Source organism: Danio rerio, chromosome 7, assembly GCF_049306965.1.
Source record: "Danio rerio strain Tuebingen ecotype United States chromosome 7, GRCz12tu, whole genome shotgun sequence".
Taxonomy (NCBI): Eukaryota; Metazoa; Chordata; class Actinopteri; order Cypriniformes; family Danionidae; genus Danio; species Danio rerio.
This window is the reverse complement of record NC_133182.1, coordinates 19,360,340-19,381,242: the sequence shown is the minus strand read 5'-3', so window position 1 is coordinate 19,381,242 and position 20,903 is coordinate 19,360,340. Positions and strand designations below refer to the sequence as shown.

At 39.0% G+C, this 20,903-nt stretch overlaps 2 protein-coding genes across 2 annotated transcripts; one reads left to right on the top strand and one right to left on the bottom strand.

The window, feature by feature from the left end:
- The first annotated feature begins 335 nt into the window (after positions 1 to 335).
- LOC110439931 (uncharacterized) lies at positions 336 to 11,026 on the top strand. Its single transcript, XM_068222817.2, has 4 exons — positions 336 to 372; positions 536 to 683; positions 7,646 to 7,698; positions 7,854 to 11,026. The coding sequence occupies exons 1-4, from the start codon at positions 336 to 338 to the stop codon at positions 8,468 to 8,470; spliced, it is 855 nt and encodes a 284-aa protein (XP_068078918.1). The 3' UTR covers positions 8,471 to 11,026.
- Positions 11,027 to 12,577: 1,551 nt separating this feature from the next.
- On the bottom strand, positions 12,578 to 15,913 carry snrpf (small nuclear ribonucleoprotein polypeptide F). Its single transcript, NM_001003881.3, has 4 exons — positions 15,724 to 15,913; positions 14,737 to 14,862; positions 12,901 to 12,965; positions 12,578 to 12,813 (listed from the first exon to the last, which is right to left on the bottom strand). Exons 1-4 carry the CDS (start codon positions 15,724 to 15,726, stop codon positions 12,747 to 12,749), a joined length of 261 nt encoding a protein of 86 aa, NP_001003881.1. The 5' UTR covers positions 15,727 to 15,913; the 3' UTR covers positions 12,578 to 12,746.
- Positions 15,914 to 20,903: the final 4,990 nt, after the last annotated feature.

Sequence of the window (20,903 nt, the reverse complement as noted above, 5' to 3'; positions counted from 1 at the left end):
TTCATATTTTTGATGTTTTATATATGTTTAACATTGATATTAAGTTTTACTATTTTTTACTGATGAAATGCTTTGTTTGAAATATGAGCCTATTGCTTTGTTTGAAATGTGAGCCTATCGCTTAAGCTTCGCTTCTAGAGAAACGGGGTTTTTCCACAGAAGTAAGACGAGAGATCTGAGCTCATGGACAGCTGTGTTTTGGTACAGGATGTGGTTTAACACCTGCAAGGAATCAGCCGTATCTCAGTCTGTGTAGGGGTGCATGTGTGTTTTGTGTGTGTGTGTGTGTTTGCAGGCTACTGGCAGATTCTAACTGGTTGAAATGAGATCTGAAGATGGGAAAGCGAATAGTGGATTGGAGGCTCATCGAGAGTGGGGAGGAGACAACCAAGAATAAAAACTGTTGTTTTATGACTGTACGGCAATACTGGAGCGCCCAGTTTGCCTTTTCATGGTGTCTCTTCAGTATTCCTGGGCTCAGCATTGTTGATCTGATCCTTCGTTTATTAAACTTTGATTTCTCGATAAAGCTAAGTTTCCTGCGTCTACTTTCAAGCGAATCCTGAACTCGGGGAGGGAAAAACCATTCCCAACAATTTGGAGGGGGCACCCGGATTCGCCCAGACGCCTCGTCGAGTTGGAGGACGATCTCAAATCAACCTCTGCGCAGAACTTCTAATAAGGTAAGCAGTCACCTTTTTGATAAAAGTACTGCAAGATTGGAATTACCAAATTTAAGGTTGATTGGGGATTGAATACCAACATAATCCGTAAATAATTTGAATTAGATCAACAATGGCAATTAAAATGAGTTGACCCGGCGTGGTTACAAGGTTTAAAAACTCATTCTATTAATTGATTATCATTGAGTCGACCCGGCGCGGTTAAACAAATTTATAAAGACTCAGAATTGATTATCATTGAGTTGACCCGGCGCGGTTAAACAAATTTATAAAAACTCAGAATTGATTTATTAAACGAGTCGACCCGGCGTGGTTAAACAAATTTATAAAGACTCATACTATTAATTGGTTTATTATTGAGTTGACCCGGCGCGGTTAAACAAATTCATAAAAACTCAGAATTGGTAATTAATGGAGTTGACCCGGCGCGGTTAAGAAAATTTATAAAAACTCCGCATTGGCAGTCAAAAGAGTTGACCCGGCGAGGTTAAGCAAATTTATAAAAACTCTGAATTAGTAATTAAACGAGTTGACCCGGCGTGGTTAAGAAATATTATAAAAACTCGTATCGTGTTTTCCTGGCATGGTTGAGAATTGAAGTTTACCCGGCGAGGTTAACTCACTCGTAAAAACACATAAAAGAGAGTAAAAGGCAAAACGTTAAAGGGTGCAAATTTGTGTTAAAGTGTCAAGTGTGTGCGGATTCCTGAATGAGTGTATGTGAGTGAATGAATATCTCCGTATTTGGGAAGTCAGAGTGCTGCGCACCCTCTCTGGACCGTCACTTAAGTGTGACCCGGTAGGAACGGACGCAGCATTCTGGGAGCTCAGAGAGGAGAGTGTGATTGATGAGCCCTATATTCATAGGGACTGAGAGCATGTGAATAAAACATCGAGTGAATGAAGGAATCATAATTAGATGCTGAAAGTGTTATATTACAAACCAAGAAAGGTGAAAAATATTCCTAAGTGGTGGGTGTGTAGATTATTAGGACATAAGGAAGATTGTGAGGTGTGTGACCCCAATAGGGAGACAAAACCATTGTTAAAATGACAACATATAAAGAGATGTGGGATGGTATCTGTAAACAGATAATACATCACACCGAACCAAAAGACAGAAAGAAAATAAGTAAAACATTAGAAAGTCAGTGGACATATCTCTCAGGTCTAAATGGCTGGACAGAGACAACTAAAAATCAGGGAAAGTTACTGAACATACTTTTGACAGAGGAGAAAAGGGCAGATACAGATTTGGTACTGGCCAGACAAAATAGGGACAAAACTGGGGTTTGGAAGAAGGGAGCAGCAAACAGAGAAATAGAAAAAGCAGAAGATAGACTGAGACAATGGAGCAGAGTAGCTGCAGCCATGGTTACAAAAGTAAAAAGTGCTGTGTGGGCAGATCAAAGGGACTCACCAGAGAGGCCCCCACCCTATAGTAGTGCAGAAGAAAAAACCAAAACCCCCTCAGCACCAATGCAGATGCCAGTAATGATAGTAAAAGGGGGAGAAATAGAAACTACTACTAAACAAGCTAACAAAGATTTCAAGTTCATGATAAAACAGGGCGCTATAGAGGTCGAAGAAACAGAGGAAGATAAAAAACAAAGACAGTTGAAAACGGCCCTAAAGGAAGTTCAGACTAAGATAGAAATAGAGGAAGCAGTAAAACAGGAAATAGCAAAGCAGTTTACCGCAAACATTCAACTCGCAAGAGACAGTGTAAACCAAACAATGTCGAGGGTAGCAGAAATGGAGGAAGAGCTGAAGAGAAACCTCAACGAAGAAGAGGGAAGTGTAAGATCTGAAGGGACCACATCAGTGGGGGGTACCTGTGAGGACAGAGACAAGATAGTAGTATCAGGGTATCAATTGGATGTAGACTGGGGAAGAGGGGCTGCATTACAAAGAGAGCACAGAGCACAAGGTCCCGAGCTAGATAGCTTGTCAGACAGAACTAAAAGATGGGTACATGCAGAGGAGAATAGGGAACAACAAATGCCCTTGTTTATGAAAAACTTACACAGCACCCCAAAATTAGTGATGCCACTAATCAGGGCAGCTACAGGAAGGAAAGAATACAAACCCTGGGGACATACAGATATGAATGCTGTGCTAAGTAAATTACCAGAAATTACTAAGGGAGGTCAGAGGTGGTTCACTAAACTGTTGACCCTGACCCATGGGACAGACCTAGCACTGGGAGATGTTAGAGCATTATGGGGAAGCATACTAACTAGAACACAGGTAGAACTGATAGAAAGGGAAGCTAACACGACCACAGAAGAAAATGAAGAACCTTTAAACAGGTTCAGTACTGAAGTGGGAAGCGCCATGAGGCGAATTTACCCCACCCCAAAATTGACTTATCAAAGCATAAAGTTCAAAATAATGACTGGAGAATCTGCATCAGCATATCTGCACAGGTGTGAGGCTGAGTGGGAAGATAGGACAGGGGAAAACCCAGACTCCTCTGACATATGTAAAGAATTTTTCAGACAGGCTGTGATTAAGGGTGTTCCTGCGAGCGCTGTAGTCGCTATAGAAAACAGTCCAGACATGCAGGGGGGAGAAGGGGAAGTGTGGACTCGCCATTTCATCCACCACGTAGACAAGGCAGTAGAGAGACAAGGGAAAGAAGAAACTGAGGTAGAAAAACTAAAAACACAGCTACTAAAAATGCAAATAGAGGCAGAAAAGGAAAAAGGGAAGAAAAAGAAAGAAAATCTGCAGCTACCAGTACTGACAGGGCCGGGAGTAGAGGGGGCCAGGTCACCTGTACACAACATACACCCAATTTCAGGGCACATTAACAGCCCACATGGTATTCCTGATTCTTATCCCTATGACCCCTCACCCAACTGGCCACCTTCTGTTAATCAGAACCAAAACCCAGTGATGCGGGGGTGCTTCGGCTGCGGGGCGCAGGATCATTGGAAGCGTGACTGTCCATATGGAGGCCAAAGGGGGCAACCTCCTGCGCGGGGACGGGCTCCCGGTAGAGGAGGGCCTCAAGGGGGAAGAGGAAGAGGTGCCCCCAGAAATGTTTCGTGGTACAGCAACCAACAGGTGCCCAGGCAAAGCCCGGTCTGGGGCCCGCTGGACCATGCAGACTATTGACGAGGCCCACAGAGAACCAGTGAGGGTGCCCTGGCTGAGCCCCTCCTAACAATACTGGTGGACAACCAGCCAGTTCAGGCCCTGGTGGACACTGGGGCCACCTTCTCCACTATACAAAGACAAATGATGGAGAAGGACTCACTGTCTACACAAAGTGAAGAAGTGAGAGGGTTCTCTGGGGAAACTGAAAAATGGCCATTAACCAAACCACTCCGGGTCCAGGTGGCAGGGCAGACGTTGCTCCATTCGTTCTTGTGCTCTGCAAACGTCCCCTCTGCGTTACTGGGTAGAGATTTATTGGTAAAATTAGGAGTAAAAATTCTATGTCATCCAGAAGGACTGATAATCATTTTTCCCAATGGTTTGACAACTAACTGCTCAACACCAGTGACCACAACGGTGAGAGGTCAATGGGTCCTGCAAGCAGATAAAACAGTCAAAGCAAGATGTTATTGGTTAAAATTAACTGACAAAACCAAATTGCAGAAGGTAATAACAAAATGGGAGCCATGGCTAAACACACTGCATAAATTTCAGACCCCCACTGACCCCTGGCACTGTACACTACTGTATGACACCAGTGAGGATGAAGAATATGAACAAAGTTTCGCAGAAGTACTAGGCAGGTCAACTAGCATCAAGTGTACTAAATTGTTTGTAGCAAGGGAAGGTGTGGCTGCAGAGATAATATTAACGGAAGAGCAAGAAGGTTATTTTGAGATGACAGAAACCTCCACCCCACATGTGACAATATTTATGAATGAAGGGCATGAGGCTAAGGCCTTAGGGCCCATGGTGAAACGAATGCAGAAAGCTGGGGATTGGAAAAAGACAGACAATGAGTGGGAGCACTCACAAGAGGTAGATGGGTATAGGTTGACAATTGATATCACTGAGGAAGTCATATACCAGATGGTTGAGGTACGTAGGATAGTTACCACCCAAGAGGGAGATGGGGAAGGGGCAGAGAGACTACTGCAAGAAATGCCAGAGTCCCTGTGGTCTAAGGGAGCTGGGGATGTGGGTAAATGGTCAATAGAACCAGTATTATTTCAGATAGACAGAACAGAAATAGTAAACGTCCGACAGTATAAACTTCGACCAGAAGCTGTGGAGGGAATAGGGGAAACCATAAAAGAGTTAGAGGCTGCTGAGGTCCTACGCAGAACAGTGTCTGACTGGAACACCCCAATCCTTCCTGTTTTGAAAAAGGCAACTGGAAAATACAGAATGGTGCATGATTTAAGGCTAATCAATGAGAAAGTATTGACTGCTACCTTACCCACCCCCAACCCCTATACCATCATGTCTAAATTGACACCAAAACATTCTCATTTTACGTGCATAGACTTGGCTAATGCATTTTTCTGCATGCCACTGGCAGAACAATGTCAAGACATTTTTGCTTTTAGCTATCAGGGAGCGCAATATACTTACAACAGACTACCACAAGGGTTTATTTTAAGCCCAGGTCTGTTCAACCAAGCATTAAGGGAGCTGTTGGACAGCTGTACTTTGCATGAAGGTACCATTGTTATCCAGTATGTTGATGACTTGTTATTGGCAGCACACTCCAACGAGGTCTGCCTGCAGGACACACGAAAAGTATTAACATTACTGAGCACTGCAGGGTTAAAAGTGAGCAAAGAAAAAATACAAATCAGCAGGGCAACAGTGCACTTCCTTGGAAGAATAATTGGACAAACAGGCACGGCCCTATCTGATGACACCAAACAAACTGTGTTGTCACACCCAAAGCCACTAGTAGTAAAAGACATGATGTCATTTCTGGGGTTGATAGGGTATAGCAGACAATATGTACCAAATTACTCAGAAAGAACTGCAACATTGAGGGCATTGGCAAAAGAAGTTGGGATGAAAAACAGTAGAGCACGACTAAACTGGACACAAGAGGCTGAAGCTGTTTTCTGTGGGCTTAAGGCTGATTTAGCCACTGCCGCAGCCTTACAGACTCCAAATTATGAGTTGCCATTCTTTCTGGACATTAGCACCACAGCCTCCACCACCAATGGAGTACTGTATCAAAAACAACACCAGCAAAGGAGGGTTTTGCATTATTTGAGTGCACCCCTAGATAAGATAGAGCAAAAACAGCCCACTTGTGCTAGGTATGCTGCTGGCCTGGCTAAATTGATAGAAAAATCTGAGCACATAGTCATGGGACATCCATTACATATACTGACGTCACACTCTGTTATATCATTCATCACATCATCCGCATTCACTTTTTCTGCACAGAGACAGAACAAGCTAATTAGAATATTGACCGCCCCACACATCATATATGAACACCAAGGGGTAAACATGGCTCATGCAGGAGAGGGTGAACCACATGAATGCATCCCCAGGGCAGAGGCAGAGGAACAGATCAGACCAGGTTTAAGTAGCATTCCATTAACTAAACCACAGCTAACTCTGTTCTGTGATGGTTGCTGTTTTAAAACTGATTCAGGCAAACTTGTAGCCAGTTACGCCATTGTGGAGCAAACTGATAAGGGGTATGAAGTTAGGGAACAGCAGGTGTTGCAAGACAGACCATCAGCACAGCGAGCTGAGTTATTGGCCCTTGTAAGAGCCTTACACATGGCCAGAGATAAGACTGTAAATATTTATTCAGACTCAGCATATGCAGTAGGGGCAGCCACTTCTGAACTGACTGGTTGGGCAAGGGTGGGGTTTGTAACATCGTCTGGGAAGCCCATAAAGCACGCACAAGAAGCCTCTGATTTGTTAGAATCAATTATGTTGCCACAAGAGGTAGCAATAATTAAATGTGCAGCACACACCAAAGGAAAAGATCCTGTTTCATTAGGAACGAGGCAGCAGATGTCGCTGCTAAAACAGTGGCAGGGTACAAACCATTGCAAATGACTGTGACTGCAGTTGACGAGCTGCATCAAATTGACGAACATCTGACTACAAGCTTTCTATCTAAAGAACAAAGTTTGGCTGCAGCTGAGGAAATTTCAGTATGGTTAGAAAAGGGAGGAAGAAAAGATTCCCAGACAGGACTATGGGTCGGTCCTACAGGTAGACCAATTATGCCTGCAAATTTAGCAGGGAAAGTCCTGACAGAGGCCCACTCTCTGGCTCACAGCAGCGAGAAGGATATGACTAAACGAGTGTCTCAATGGTGGCACCCTTTCATGCCACACATGATAAGTGGAGTAATAGCCTCTTGTCAAACATGTGCAGAGTTCAATGTCAAGCCAACCTCCAAACCCACTGCAGGGCATTTCCCCACAGATAGGGGTCCAGGGTGTACAGTAGTCATGGACTTTACTGACATGATCACAAGAGTAAACGGAAAAAGGTATCTGCTGGTCCTAGTAGACCAATTCACTGGTTGGCCAGAAGCTTTCCCATGCGCTAGGGAAGATGCAGTTTCTGTGGTAAAATGTTTGATCAACCAATACATTCCAAGGCATGGGTTCCCTCGTATAATCAGGTCAGACAATGGCACTCATTTCAAAAATGAACATCTGGCGGATGTAGAAAAATTGTTGGGTCTAAAACACCGGTATGGAGCTGTATACCACCCACAAAGTCAGGGAAAAGTGGAGCGCCTCAATCTAACGCTAAAAAACAAACTGGCAAAAATTTGTCACAAGTCCAAATTGAATTGGGTAGATGCACTTCCCATTGCACTAATGTCAGTACGCTGTTCTATTAATCGAACTACAGGTTTTACTCCATTTGAATTGGCTACAGGAAGACAATTCCCGGGCCCATGGGCCCCCTTGCATGCTGGAGACACTGACTCACCGCAAATGTATCATGATAAAGTATGTGCTGTGATTAACATGTTTTCTCCGCAGAAAAATTGGCCAACAGAGAGTGAAGCATCTAGACCTGCCGAAAACACAACACTGTGGGTGAGATTGAAACAGCACAAACGAAAATGGTCTAGCCCAAGGTGGTCTGAACCGTTAAGAGTCACGGCTAGGACATCCCATTGTGTGCAATTAGCAGGTAAAGGCACAACATGGTATCATTTGTCTGCTTGTATGTTCTGTCCTTCTCCAGACAGGACTTTGGCGGATGTCAGAGTTGACCTCAGGAGAGGTCAAAGAGAGGGAGAAGGAGAAAGAGAGGGAGAAGAAGGAGAAGGAGACACTGAGGAGCCTGAGGAGCCAGAAAGAGAGGGAGAAGGCGGGGAAAGAAGCGGACAAACAGAAACAGCCCCAGCCCCCAGAACACAGCTAAGCGCAACCCCTATATTTAAAATCTTGCAACGAACTGGAGACTTGCTTCAGACACCAGAACACATTCCCATTGCACATTGTATAAGTGCTGATTATGCACTGGGAGCTGGGGTAGCTAAACAAATTAGAGACAAATACGGTGTAGAAGAATTGAACACTTCAGTCGCCCAACCAGGGGATTGTATCAAAACTACACACGGTCCACGACAAATTTACCATTTGGTGACCAAATGGTGGTGTAGGGACCTACCCACCTACGAGCATCTCGAGACTAGTCTGATAAAATTGTGTTACCAGTGTAAGAAAGATAAAAATAAAATATTAGCTATACCAAAATTAGGGTGTGGATTAGACAAATTAGACTACACCAAAGTAAAAGAAATAATTGAGAAAGTATTCAAAGAGGGCCACATTCAGGTAATTCTCCTAACAAAATGAATAAAATAAACAAATTGGTGGTGGCATGGGGAATAATGTTGGTGGTAATCCTATGGATAATCTGCCATATGGAATTCGGAGGGGCAACAAAGGAAAAACGGAGTGTAAAAGAAGGGGGGGGAACAGGGGTGCGTATTACCTTAGAAAGGGAAGAGGGAAAGGATGGGATGTGGCAGTTTGATCTTTGTCAAGTGATAGATTGTGGAAAGGACCAATTGGCATGGAGAGGGCATGATGTGTATGGGTGTTTGTGGCCATCTACCATCGCGCTTCCGAATGGTCCCTGGTGTCATACCTGGCATGATGTAAATTGGAAAACAGTTCCATTCACTAAAAAGATGATGAGAAATAGTCCTTTAGTCAATCCAGACCACATCCAAAATCGACTTAGGTTGTCTAGGGGATACCAACATAGTTGGGGAGGTTGGAAAAACACGCTGATTATATCACTAAAAAATGGTAATGATAAACCTGACACGTACATCACTCTAGGGGTAGATGTAGAAGGAAAAGACCCACTGGGGTTGATAAAAATCTCCGTAAAAAAGCCTAAACCCACAGGGGCGCCAATAATCACAGACCTAACCAAAAACAAGAAGAAAGTAATACAGAGCACTGACTATAGCAAACTGACCCCACTAGATCTGATGACGCTGGAGACAGGCTATCACGAAACAAACTTATGGTTAGAATGGGTGACAAACGCAGCCGAAGAATTAGGATTTGAGGGGTGCCTAGCTTGTGCAGCAGGAAGGCCACAATTAAATACTGAACCCGCTCCATTACATGATTATGATAGTTGGGGGTACAAATGTATGCTAAAACTAACAAAGGAAAAAAGTCCCAAAAACTGCACTGCACTCAGTAATCTATACCCACCAGCTGGAAATGAGTCATCAATGGGAGTTGCATTAAAAAGAAGAAAGGGTAATTATACCTGTTTTAATCTAACTACCTCCAGTGCGTCCAAAATATTAGTGGGAGCGTTTAAAAGGGAATGGTGTGGACAGATGATTCAGGAAGGCCATGACAAACTAGGGGGATGGGGCAGAGTGGGTTTGTATTACGCGTGTGGAGAAAAGGTGGTATTGGCTAGAATAGAACCCACCATGGAAGGAGTATGTGCTATGATAAGAGTCGCTGTTCCTATGGTCGTGATAGGAAATAGGGCTATAAATGGGCATAAAAACAGGCGAAAAAGGTCAGTGAATAGTGATTTCGATTTAACACGCAATAGCCCCACCTACATAGACGCAATAGGCATCCCCAGGGGAGTTCCAGATGAATATAAATTGGCTGACCAAGTAGCAGCAGGGTTCGAAAATATACCTGTAATAGCAGCATTATTCCCCGTGACCCCAAATAAAAATGTAGACAGAATAAATTACATACATTACAACGTACAAAGGCTGTCAAATCTCACTAGAGATGCTGTGTCTGGATTAAAAGAACAATTGGCTGCTACCTCTTTGATGACTATACAAAATCGATTAGCTTTAGACATGTTATTATCAGAAAGGGGCGGGGTTTGCTCTATGTTTAAAGACACGTGTTGCACCGTCATACCAAACAACACTGCCCCTGATGGTTCCGTATCCAGGGCTCTGGAGGGACTAAAAGAATTGTCAAATGAACTGAAAGCTAGCTCAGGGATAGAAAATGCTGTGTCCAAATGGATGTCTGATATGTTTGGGGAATGGAAAGGGGTGATTATTGCTATGTTAACATCAATGGGTATTTTCCTAGGAATTTTGGTGACATGTGGGTGTTGCTGTATTCCCTGTATCAGAAGTTTGATAAATAGGCTGATAATAACTGCAATTGAAAAGAAGGAAAACCCACCTCCTTATCAGATGCCCCTCCTTGCTGCAGCGGAGGGGGATGACGTGATGGAGGAAGTGGAGGAACTATTGGATATGGTGTGATCTCTTTCGAGATCAAGAGAGGGAATTGAGGGAATTATATTTTTGAGGGAATCATATTTTTTTTTAATGTTTTATATATGTTCAGAATTGATATCAAGTTTGTTCATATTTTTGATGTTTTATATATGTTTAACATTGATATTAAGTTTTACTATTTTTTACTGATGAAATGCTTTGTTTGAAATATGAGCCTATTGCTTTGTTTGAAATGTGAGCCTATCGCTTAAGCTTCGCTTCTAGAGAAACGGGGTTTTTCCACAGAAGTAAGACGAGAGATCTGAGCTCATGGACAGCTGTGTTTTGGTACAGGATGTGGTTTAACACCTGCAAGGAATCAGCCGTATCTCAGTCTGTGTAGGGGTGCATGTGTGTTTTGTGTGTGTGTGTGTGTTTGCAGGCTACTGGCAGATTCTAACTGGTTGAAATGAGATCTGAAGATGGGAAAGCGAATAGTGGATTGGAGGCTCATCGAGAGTGGGGAGGAGACAACCAAGAATAAAAACTGTTGTTTTATGACTGTACGGCAATACTGGAGCGCCCAGTTTGCCTTTTCATGGTGTCTCTTCAGTATTCCTGGGCTCAGCATTGTTGATCTGATCCTTCGTTTATTAAACTTTGATTTCTCGATAAAGCTAAGTTTCCTGCGTCTACTTTCAAGCGAATCCTGAACTCGGGGAGGGAAAAACCATTCCCAACAATGGTTTAAGTCAAATATTGGACTTTTTAGTGCTCAGTGAATTTAGGAATGTTAACCTCAGACGAATTAAAAAATTACCTTTCCTTACCAGTATAATTAGCATTAATTGAACACGTAATAAAGTAGCACTACACCACACAAATATGGGACATTTTCAAATATCAAGCTCATCTGGTACGCACAAGTCCGTTTCTCTTAAAAAAACGTTAAAAATGAAAGTAAAAATACACTCAGTATATACACTTATATAAGTATAAGAATGACCTATTTAAAAGCTTTCCCGCGTAATTTTTGCATAACAAACTTGACTAACCTGATTATACAAATTGCACGGAGTGACAAGTCAAATCAACCAAATAATACAATGGATTTTAAATCAGAACTCATAACTGTATCGGCTATACAGCACACTATTAATACTATATAATTTAAAACAACTTTGACGTATCACAGTAAAAAATGGAAAGACATGGATGCACTTTAATTTCATTTATCTTTAAGTTCATATATTTTACTTTTTCTTACCTGAAAGAAAACATTAGGTTAGTTGGTTTGGTAAGGTAACCACATGGGCTGGGCCGAGGTAAATTCATGAGTATGTTAGGAATAGTACCTAGTTATTAATGGTTATATGAAATAATCATGGCAGTGTACAGAATACAAAACAGGACTGTAAAAATGGGAGCTATGAAAATATTCTACAATGAACTTCAGCATTTGTTAAACACCTTGTAAATGTGACATTATTACTACAAAAACTGCTATTCAGTGACATTGAAGGATGCCAGATTCTTTCCATCTGCAATTAAATAATGTGCGTTAACTTCTGTATATAGCATTAAATTTGAGAAAGTTTGCTACAAAGCAAAATCCTAGAATAGTTTGTATGTTTCTTTCAAGTAACTAAGTACATACGATTTTTTTGCATTATGTAAATATGGTCAATTGTTTTTATAGTTGGGGTTATATGATCTTTTATATACAGTAGTCAACATTTGAAGTGAATCAAAACTAGGGGTGAGTCATGTGGCAAAAATGCAATCTTGATTAATTCTTTTTCATATTGAAAAATGATATATATTTTGATGTCGTTTGTTAAAGCTTCTAGATTTAAACATTTTCCCAACAATGACTGAAGCTACAAAAATTAGTGGCTCCATCAAATAGCATAACCTATTTTCGGTGGCCGAAAATTTGGTGCATCTCTAACATCAACAGGCTTCTAGATTCCCATTGTTGTATTTTCTGCTGTGTGATTGGCTCTTGGATCAATATAGAGAAAAACAGTCCAAAGCTTATAATTGATATTGACAATTTTGTTGCGAATTCGATATAATATTATCAATCAGCCCAGCCCTAATCAAAACTTTATCAAAGTTGTCTTTAAGCTTAAAAAAAAAAACACCCATTATTTTCTTAGAACAATTGACCACTTCAAATGTTGATTACTGTGTATTAAAATTCAGACAAAGAAAGGACAACACGTTTACAAACTGCACAATTTATTTGTCATTGTGCTACCAATAACTTTTACAGTGTAAAAAAGCTAACAATTTCACAAATAAAGGAGACACAGCTTCACATAAAACTGAGACAAACTGTAAATTAACCAACAAATCTTCCAATCTTGTTAGAAAAGAAACCAACACACTCTTCATTCTCTCATCTCTCCATCTTCTTCCTCTTCTTCTACTCCTCTAATGTACAAAACATTATTACACCTGCAAAGAAGAAAACATTGATGTAATAATTTAAAATGTACATTTTCAGTTATTGCCATGTCGGAGTTTCCACGTCCAAAAGCTTACCTGATGAGCACCTCACCAAGATGACCAGCTAACGCTCCATCCACATACTCTTCTGTGTTGGCCAACTACAAATATCGCAAAGAGAGAGGCAGTTTAGGGTTTATTGCCATATCAGTTTTGCGAGTCTTATAACAAAAGTATATGAAATATACAAAATATCATTACAATATATGTAACAATAAAAAGACAAACAACATTAACAAATAAAATTAGATAAAAACTTAAAATAGTTTAATTCTACCATCTTCGAAAGATTCACTTTTTTTTTTTTTTTTTTTAAATAGTTGCTTTAAGGCACAGGTGTCAAACTCAATTCCTGGAGGACCAAAAGCTCTGGACAGTTTAATTCCAACCCTAATTAACCACACCTGATCAAACTAATTGAGTCCTACAGTCGTTTGAAACCTACAGGTAAAGCGGCAGGCACACTGCACCCCTATAGACTTCCATTTATTAGCAAGTAAATGCCTTAGACAGGAAACGCAAGCTCGTGCCACAAGTTTCGCAGTTCGATGTGTTGGAAACTTAAAGCTTGGTGAACTCTGACCAATAGAAGATCAAAACACGACCTCTCTGTACAGAAATTTTAAATATGGTCAAATCGTAATCAGCTTGTTTAATCCCGCCCCTTTTTGCAGCACCAAACGGCAGAATTTCACATGCTCAAACTGTAGTGTGGGGAAGCAGGGTTGCAACTAAACTATGCAAGACTGCGGCCCTCCAGGAACAAAGTTTGACATCCCTGCTTTAAGAACTCTCCAGATAAAAATGGTTATCTAAAACATTTTAAACAGGGCATTGCAAAAGTATCAACTCGAGTTGAGTTTTATTGTCATTCCGCTACATCTGTGGACACACAGTGAAATGTCTTGCAGGACCACAGTGCAACATAAATAAACTATCATAAATATAAACAACCCTTATAGACATAAGAGCGATTTTAAACCTATACATAACTACATAGCAGAGCAGTAATTAACTATACATGTACTAAAGACCTTTTTGAGGGATGTAAACAATAACAATGGTCCTACTGTATTTTCAGTAGCTTCTGAGAGTCCAAAAAGTCCCACATATTGATAGTTACAATAGCTGTTATAATAGCTGTTATATAAGTTATGAATGAATCGCCTCTTGTTACAGATATGAATTGACAACAAGCAGGAAATATTCATGGGCCAATGGCATCACCACATTGAAACGGTCTATAAATAGTAAAAAAAAAAAAAAACTTTACGCATAACCTTAGACAGACTATACAAGTACTTTTATATAAGACAGAACAATATTGTGCAAAAGAGATCATTTAAGGTTGAAGGAAATGACCAGTTAAACAATTTGTGGTACAGTCACAGGTAAACATTGTTTTTTTTTTTTTATTAAGTCCTTGTAAGAGATCTAGAAAAACTTGCATTTAGAGAGATTAGCATTTCTACAGGTGGTTTGTCAAGCCCACTCACCTGTGTGAACCAATCTCAGAAATGCACAATGTTTTATAGAGCTATGAAGTGGTTGAAAGAGAGGGTCTGGTACAAATAGACAAAACTAGTGCAAGTGTGTCAAGGAGTGTTTATAAAGCCCACTCACTTGTGTAAGGCACACTCAGAATTGCTAAATATTGAGGTTTTCATATGAAGTGTATATGCTTGACAGCTAGGTTGCCATTACAATATTTACATTTTTGGCCACCTTCTGCTTTAAGCAGATGTCTGTGTGTGTCTAGCATCTCCATAATGGCATATACAACGGTATGTCTCGAGTTAAAAAGAATAGTTTAAATTTTCTTCCTACTAAGGAGCTGGATTTTCATAGAATCGTTAACTCTTTTAAACATACCTGCATGTTCATGTACCCATCCACTGACACCAGGTAGCCCTTGTACTCCATGCCCCACTTCAGCTTCACCATCACAGGCTTTCCTGTCAGACCATTCAGAAAGGGCTTTGGGTTCAGCGGCAAACTCTGAGGGAAAAGATCAGTGTTACACAATTAACATCATTCGAAATCAATCCCTAAGTGTCATTTTCAAACAATTCCATGTCAACATAATATTGTTCCTGAAGAAGTAAAATACTACAAATGTTGATGATTTTATTCTCAAGTGAGTGAAAAGCTTAGAAGAAACTTTAGCATAGCCTCCGGTGATGCTCAGTCATATTTGACCAAATAGAAAAAAAAAAAGATTTACATTTTGGGTTTTAGTTTTTTTTCTTCATCAGCTTGTTATAACTTTTAGTAAAAAGTTTTGACACTAGCCGCATGAATTTACACAAGCAAAATAAACAAATAATAAAAACAAAACAAAAACAGATACAATTGATATGACTTCATTTTAAATTGTAATGACAAATTCTCATTACTGTAGTTTGTGGTATAAAAAATCAAAACACGCATGCATACACACAATATATATATATATATATATATATATATATATATATTGTATAACTTCAATAAAACAATATAATAATTTACAGCATTAATTGTTTTTGGTTTCCACCAGAATTAGCTGCAAATAAGCATCAGTAATAGCAGAAAAAACTCCTTTAACGTTAGTTTTTATCTTTAGTTTTCCCACACATATATCATTTAATCGCATTTTGGGAGTCACCGACTAGGTTGTAAGAGAACAAGGAGGAACATTTATCAGCAAAGCTCAACATTTCTAACACAACACTGAAAATGACTGAAAACAACGTCCAGTCTGCGTTCCTGATGCTAACACCTAGCCGCATTATCAGCGTATTTATGAATGAAAACGTCTACGCTCTTTCGCCAAACTGAAGGTTTGGATACAAATAAAAGAGATAACGATGAACTTACCATGACTGGATTACTTAAGTAGTATTTTCAGACACAAAAATTGTTTATTTGAATAGTATAAGCTAATGCAGCACACTCGCACGCCTTGCCGCCGAAAGAGGGAAGGACTACGAGCGCACTTTGACCGCACGGCAGGAGAGAAGAGCGGATCTGCCCGCTGCGCCACTCGCTGGACAGGCGGGGAATAGAGCCGTGAATCCTCAGTTGAGCTGGAGTGGAGGTCTGAAATTAAAGAAATAGTTTATCCAAAAATAAAAATGTACTTACTATAAACTATTTCCGTTTGATGATGTCGTTGGCCCATAAACATTTCCTGCTTGTTATAAAACTGTTTCACAGCTGTATCAAGAGGCAATTCAACCATAACTTAATGTTAAAACAGTTCTTATAACATTATTTATCAATATGTGGCTCTTTTTAGATTCTCGGAAGCTATAGAAATTTAAAATGTAAAACAGGAAATACGTAAGGACCATTGTCTTTTGTTTAGATTCCTCAAAATTGTCTATATAGTCACCCTTGAGGGGTTTCTAACCTTAATGAGATTCTTTTTTTTCATTTGAAAACAAAAATAAGATATTTGGAAGTATGTTAAAACTGGTATTGTTGTTTCGAAAATGTTGGACACCGGTAACTATTGGCTTCTATTGTATTTGTTTTTCATCATATTATAGAAATGGTTACCAGTTTCCAAACATCTTCTTTGGTGTTCAGCAGAAGAAATAAACAAGTGAAGGGTAAGTAAATGAGAACATAATTTCATTTCATCACTATCCCTTTAAAAAAATTAATATGTATAAATTATTTTATATATTTATTTTGTACCATTTTTAACAACTCCCAAAACAGCAGCAGTGGATCATTTTATCATTTCATTCAACGAGAACGGAAACTTGCAATCATTTACAGTCTTTTAGATTTGTATTTGAAAGCACAACACATCTAATTTCTCTTTGATTTGTACAGTAATTTAGCTTTGCAAAACTATTGACCCTCAATTATATAAATAAAAAAAAATGCAAATATCCCACATCAATCATTTAACCGAAGACTTGCCCAGTAGGTTTTTGCATTTCATTACCATCTATTCAAAAGAGGTCATGTTTGAAATGTCATGTACAGTGGTGGATAGTGATGGACAATATTTTCTTCCCCAGAGAGGGTGTATATAGTTAGGTTAGTTAGTTAGCTAGCTAGTTGGTTAATTTATTTGTCCCTGTAGGGTAATTTCATTTGCAGTATACACTCACAGAGACAACTAACATTTCAAATTTGCCATTTATATAAATAAATCATGAAAAACATGGTACCCCTACTCTAAATAAATATCTAGACTACTGGCCATCAACTGCTACTGAGGGAGGAGGAATTTAAAAACTTAACTGCTTACGGTATAAATTAAGATTTTGTCCTATTTCTCACTTATCTGGCAACACAATAGTGATGACCTGATAATAACACTTGGAAGGTGTATGGAAAAGGATGTCACTCATCTTTGACAATCATGATAGCCTTATTTAGTACTCTTTCTTTGTATGTACTATCTATCAATGCTCTTTAGTTTTATTCCCAACAACTTATTGGCTGTAGTTGCCACCTTCCCCAGCAGTGACCTTTTCTGGGCCTCAGAAGCATGTCCATACAAACAGATCACACAAAGTGTTGCAGTACTTGAATAAAAGTACTATAAAACATGATAAACAATGTGTTGTCAACATTAAAAGATAATTGTTTCTTAAGGAAGTAATTTCTCTGTTGAAGCTTTTTCTTTTACAGTCAGTCAATACATCCCTTAAGTTTATTGTCTAACACACTCAGATATTTATAATTTATTACTAACTGAATTTGCTCCTCATTAATTAATGTGGGATGAGTTTTGCGTTGTGCTCTCTCTCTAAAATCAATAACCATCTCCTTAGTTTTAGGAATATTTAGGAGAAGGTTTGAATTTTTACACCAGTTTTAAAAGAAGTCCCTCTTCCTTCTGTATAGAATATGAATATCCTCCTTCTATACAAAAGATAGATATCAATTTGTAGGTCCTGTAAGAAATATGTTTTTCATATTGTAGATTAATGCTATACTTTAGCAATGTGTTTGTGAATGAATCAAAGCTTTAGAAAAGCTGCCTGAAAGCCCACAGTAGCGGATTAGAGCGGAAATCTTTTGCAGATCCGCATTCCAGACATTTACTTTTTCAATATTTCAGAAAGTGACCGGCCTTTCATCCTTTACAACCTTCCTGTTGACCAGTCCTTAAAACGCGACCTTTCTGCTTTCATCAAATAAATGTACAATCTTTTCTTTTCCTGTCAGCTGATTTCACATGATTCAGATTTCGAAATATCCCCTAATGCTTTGATTTCATAGACAGAATGAAAATGATCATATTTGGAACCAGTTCTAATGAGTTCAAACAGGAATGATCAAAGAATGGTCAGAAAAGACGGAAAATTCTTTAATAAACTGTATTATAGTTATATAAATTATACATGCATATAATTAAGTTGATCAAATAATATTTTCTTTTCTGAATGTTCTTATATATAAAGGGTGTGTGCAGTGTGCGAATTATACATTGACGATTGGGGGTGTCAACTTTTTTCGGTAGTAGTTTGGTAATACATGCTTCAGTGTATCAAATTCAGGAATGCATTTACATTACATCTAATTTATTAATAAAATGTATTCGTTTTTAGTGTTTTGAGGGATATTCACAATCTCACCTCACGATATACACAATCTCATGGCAATTCATAACTTTTTGATTTAGTGGCTAATTCGTATGAATTTGTATGATCTAATTTGTACAATTTAGTACAATTTGCTCATCCTCCAATGACGGCTAGGTTTAGGGGTGGAGTTGGGTGCCACGCCTCCTTTTTAAAATCGTACAGTTTCGTACAACTGATCTCATACGAATTCGTACAAATTAAAAATGTTTAGTGACTATTTTAGAGGTTACTGTCAGTTAAACTATACAATTTTTGTGTCTAATGTTTATTTTTTAAGGCTACCCACAGATATAAAAACCTATTTGTCAAGAACCGTGTTTTGTGAATACTTGAGATGTCTATCAGTGCTCTAGAACTGCCAGTTTTAGACTGTTGAGTGATAATTTTGACCATACATGCATTCACAATGGAATAAAGTGTTATACGTGCATCAAATGTATAATGTATTATACATTTTTAATGATTAATATTTAAGATATAGATCAGAGGTCAGAGAAAGCTATTTCTTACTAAAGGGCTGACCCCCATACATCTTGTTGTGATGTCCTTCGATGTCCTTGTTTTGATGTCAAGTATTTGACATCCTCATTAACCACCAAAAGCAACGCGTGTGTGTGTGTGTGTGTAAATGACAGATTTTTACTTACATAAATAAAAAAATATAGGCTGCTTAATGAATAATATGATTAGAGATATTCATGGTCATTTGTGATAAAAACATGAACTATTAAAGAGCATCTGAGACAAAACTCTATTTTATGCAGAATAATTACATATCAAATTAGCAAAATAAATGTCAAAATTGCTTTAAATGTGCTTTAAAAAAGGTTTAACACTAACACTTTAAAATAAGATTGAATATCTTAAGTCTATTATTAACAGATAAAACATTTAACAATAGGAGGAATCTTAAACTCTTAAAAATATTTTTCCATTGTTCATTTATTAACTAATGTCAACAAATGGACCATTAAAGTGCTAGTGTAGATGGACTAATAAATTTTAACTGTAATTGATAATACAACTCTGTAAATAAATGACTCAGTACAATGTCCATCTGATTTCAAAAGACCACCCACATGCCTTAAAGGGATAGTTCCTGCAAAAAGGAAAATTTATGCACTATTTACTCTTACACATGTGGTTCCAATCCTTTTTTAGTTTCTTTCTTCCGTTAAACATAAAATGTAGGCGTTTTGATGAAAACTGAAAATCGTTAACACTGTAAAATATTATATGACAAAAAGTCTCGACAAGAAATGTTATTATGTTACTTTAACTTATTTTCAGAGTGTGGGGGAAGATATCAAAACATGTATTGTGGGGGGGGGGTCTGCCCTTTAATAGTTAATATATATATTGTTCTGATCTGTATCTTAAATAAAAATAATAATTAAAATAGATAACTTCAATATACATTTGAGTGTTCAAAAACTTGCTTCTTTAAAAAGGGCTTTGTAGGTGTCTGTAAAACTCAATGCATAGTTTGTATTTTATTATACACTGGCTCGCACATGGAAGTTCTACAGTAAAATAAAAAAATACATGCAGTCATTATGGTCATCTATTAATAGGTGCAGGAAAGCAAATCTGTCACTGTTTATTTAATATCACAAATGTCATTGAGAGCCATTCAATATCCCTCAAAACACTGAAAAGTTAATGTGATGTAATGTGCAAGCTAGACATATAGACTGATGAAAGAGCCAGCTTTAATATCACATTGCCCCGAACTATTACTGTCGTTTTTATAAAGGGGCAAAGTGTACATTGTTAAAATAGGTTGGCTTTCTATCTGGTTCAGTTAGAGTTAGGCCATAAAGAGATGTATTTACTTGATACTGTAAGTAAGAAGGTCAATGTGTATTTATATAGCGCATTTATTGTGTATACACACCCAAAGTGCTTCAATCATGAGGGGGGTCTCCACGCTACCACCAGTATGCAGCATTCACTTGGATGATGCGACGGCAGCCAAAGGACAACTGCACCAGTGCACTCACCACACACCAGCTATTAGTGGAGTGGCGTGACAGTGATAGAGCCAATTCAGTACATTAAGATAATTGGGAGGCCATGATGGTAAGGGCCGCAAGGGAATTTGGCCAGTACACCAGGGTTACACCAATACTCTTTATGAATTATGGGATTTTTAATGACCACAGAGAGTCAGGACCTCGGTTTATCGTCTCATCTAAAAGATGGCGCCCACTGACAGTATGGTGTCCCATTCACTTTTACTGGGGCATTAGGACTCACACAGACTGCAGCTTGAGCGTCCCCTGCTGGCCTCACTAACACCACTTTCCAACAGCAATCCAGTTTTCCCATGTGGTCTCCCATCCAGGTACTGACAAGGCTCAGCTCTGCTTTCCTTCATTCTTGAGCTGCAGGGTGATCTGGCTGTGTGGCTGTAACAAGTTTGATTTAATAAATTAGATGCAA

Excerpts from the sequence above, each read along its gene's own strand:
- LOC110439931 (XM_068222817.2), top strand. The coding sequence starts at position 336 with ATGGGAAAGCGAATAGTGGATTGGAGGCTCATCGAGA. Across the intron at positions 373-535 it reads GGATTGGAGGCTCATCGAGA|TTTCCTGCGTCTACTTTCAA; the intron begins GTGGGGAGGAGA and ends GATAAAGCTAAG. Across the intron at positions 7,699-7,853 it reads CCTGCCGAAAACACAACACT|ACAGGACTTTGGCGGATGTC; the intron begins GTGGGTGAGATT and ends GTCCTTCTCCAG.
- snrpf (NM_001003881.3), bottom strand. Across the intron at positions 12,966-14,736 it reads ATGGGTACATGAACATGCAG|TTGGCCAACACAGAAGAGTA; the intron begins GTATGTTTAAAA and ends CGATATTTGTAG. Across the intron at positions 12,814-12,900 it reads CTTGGTGAGGTGCTCATCAG|GTGTAATAATGTTTTGTACA; the intron begins GTAAGCTTTTGG and ends TCTTCTTTGCAG.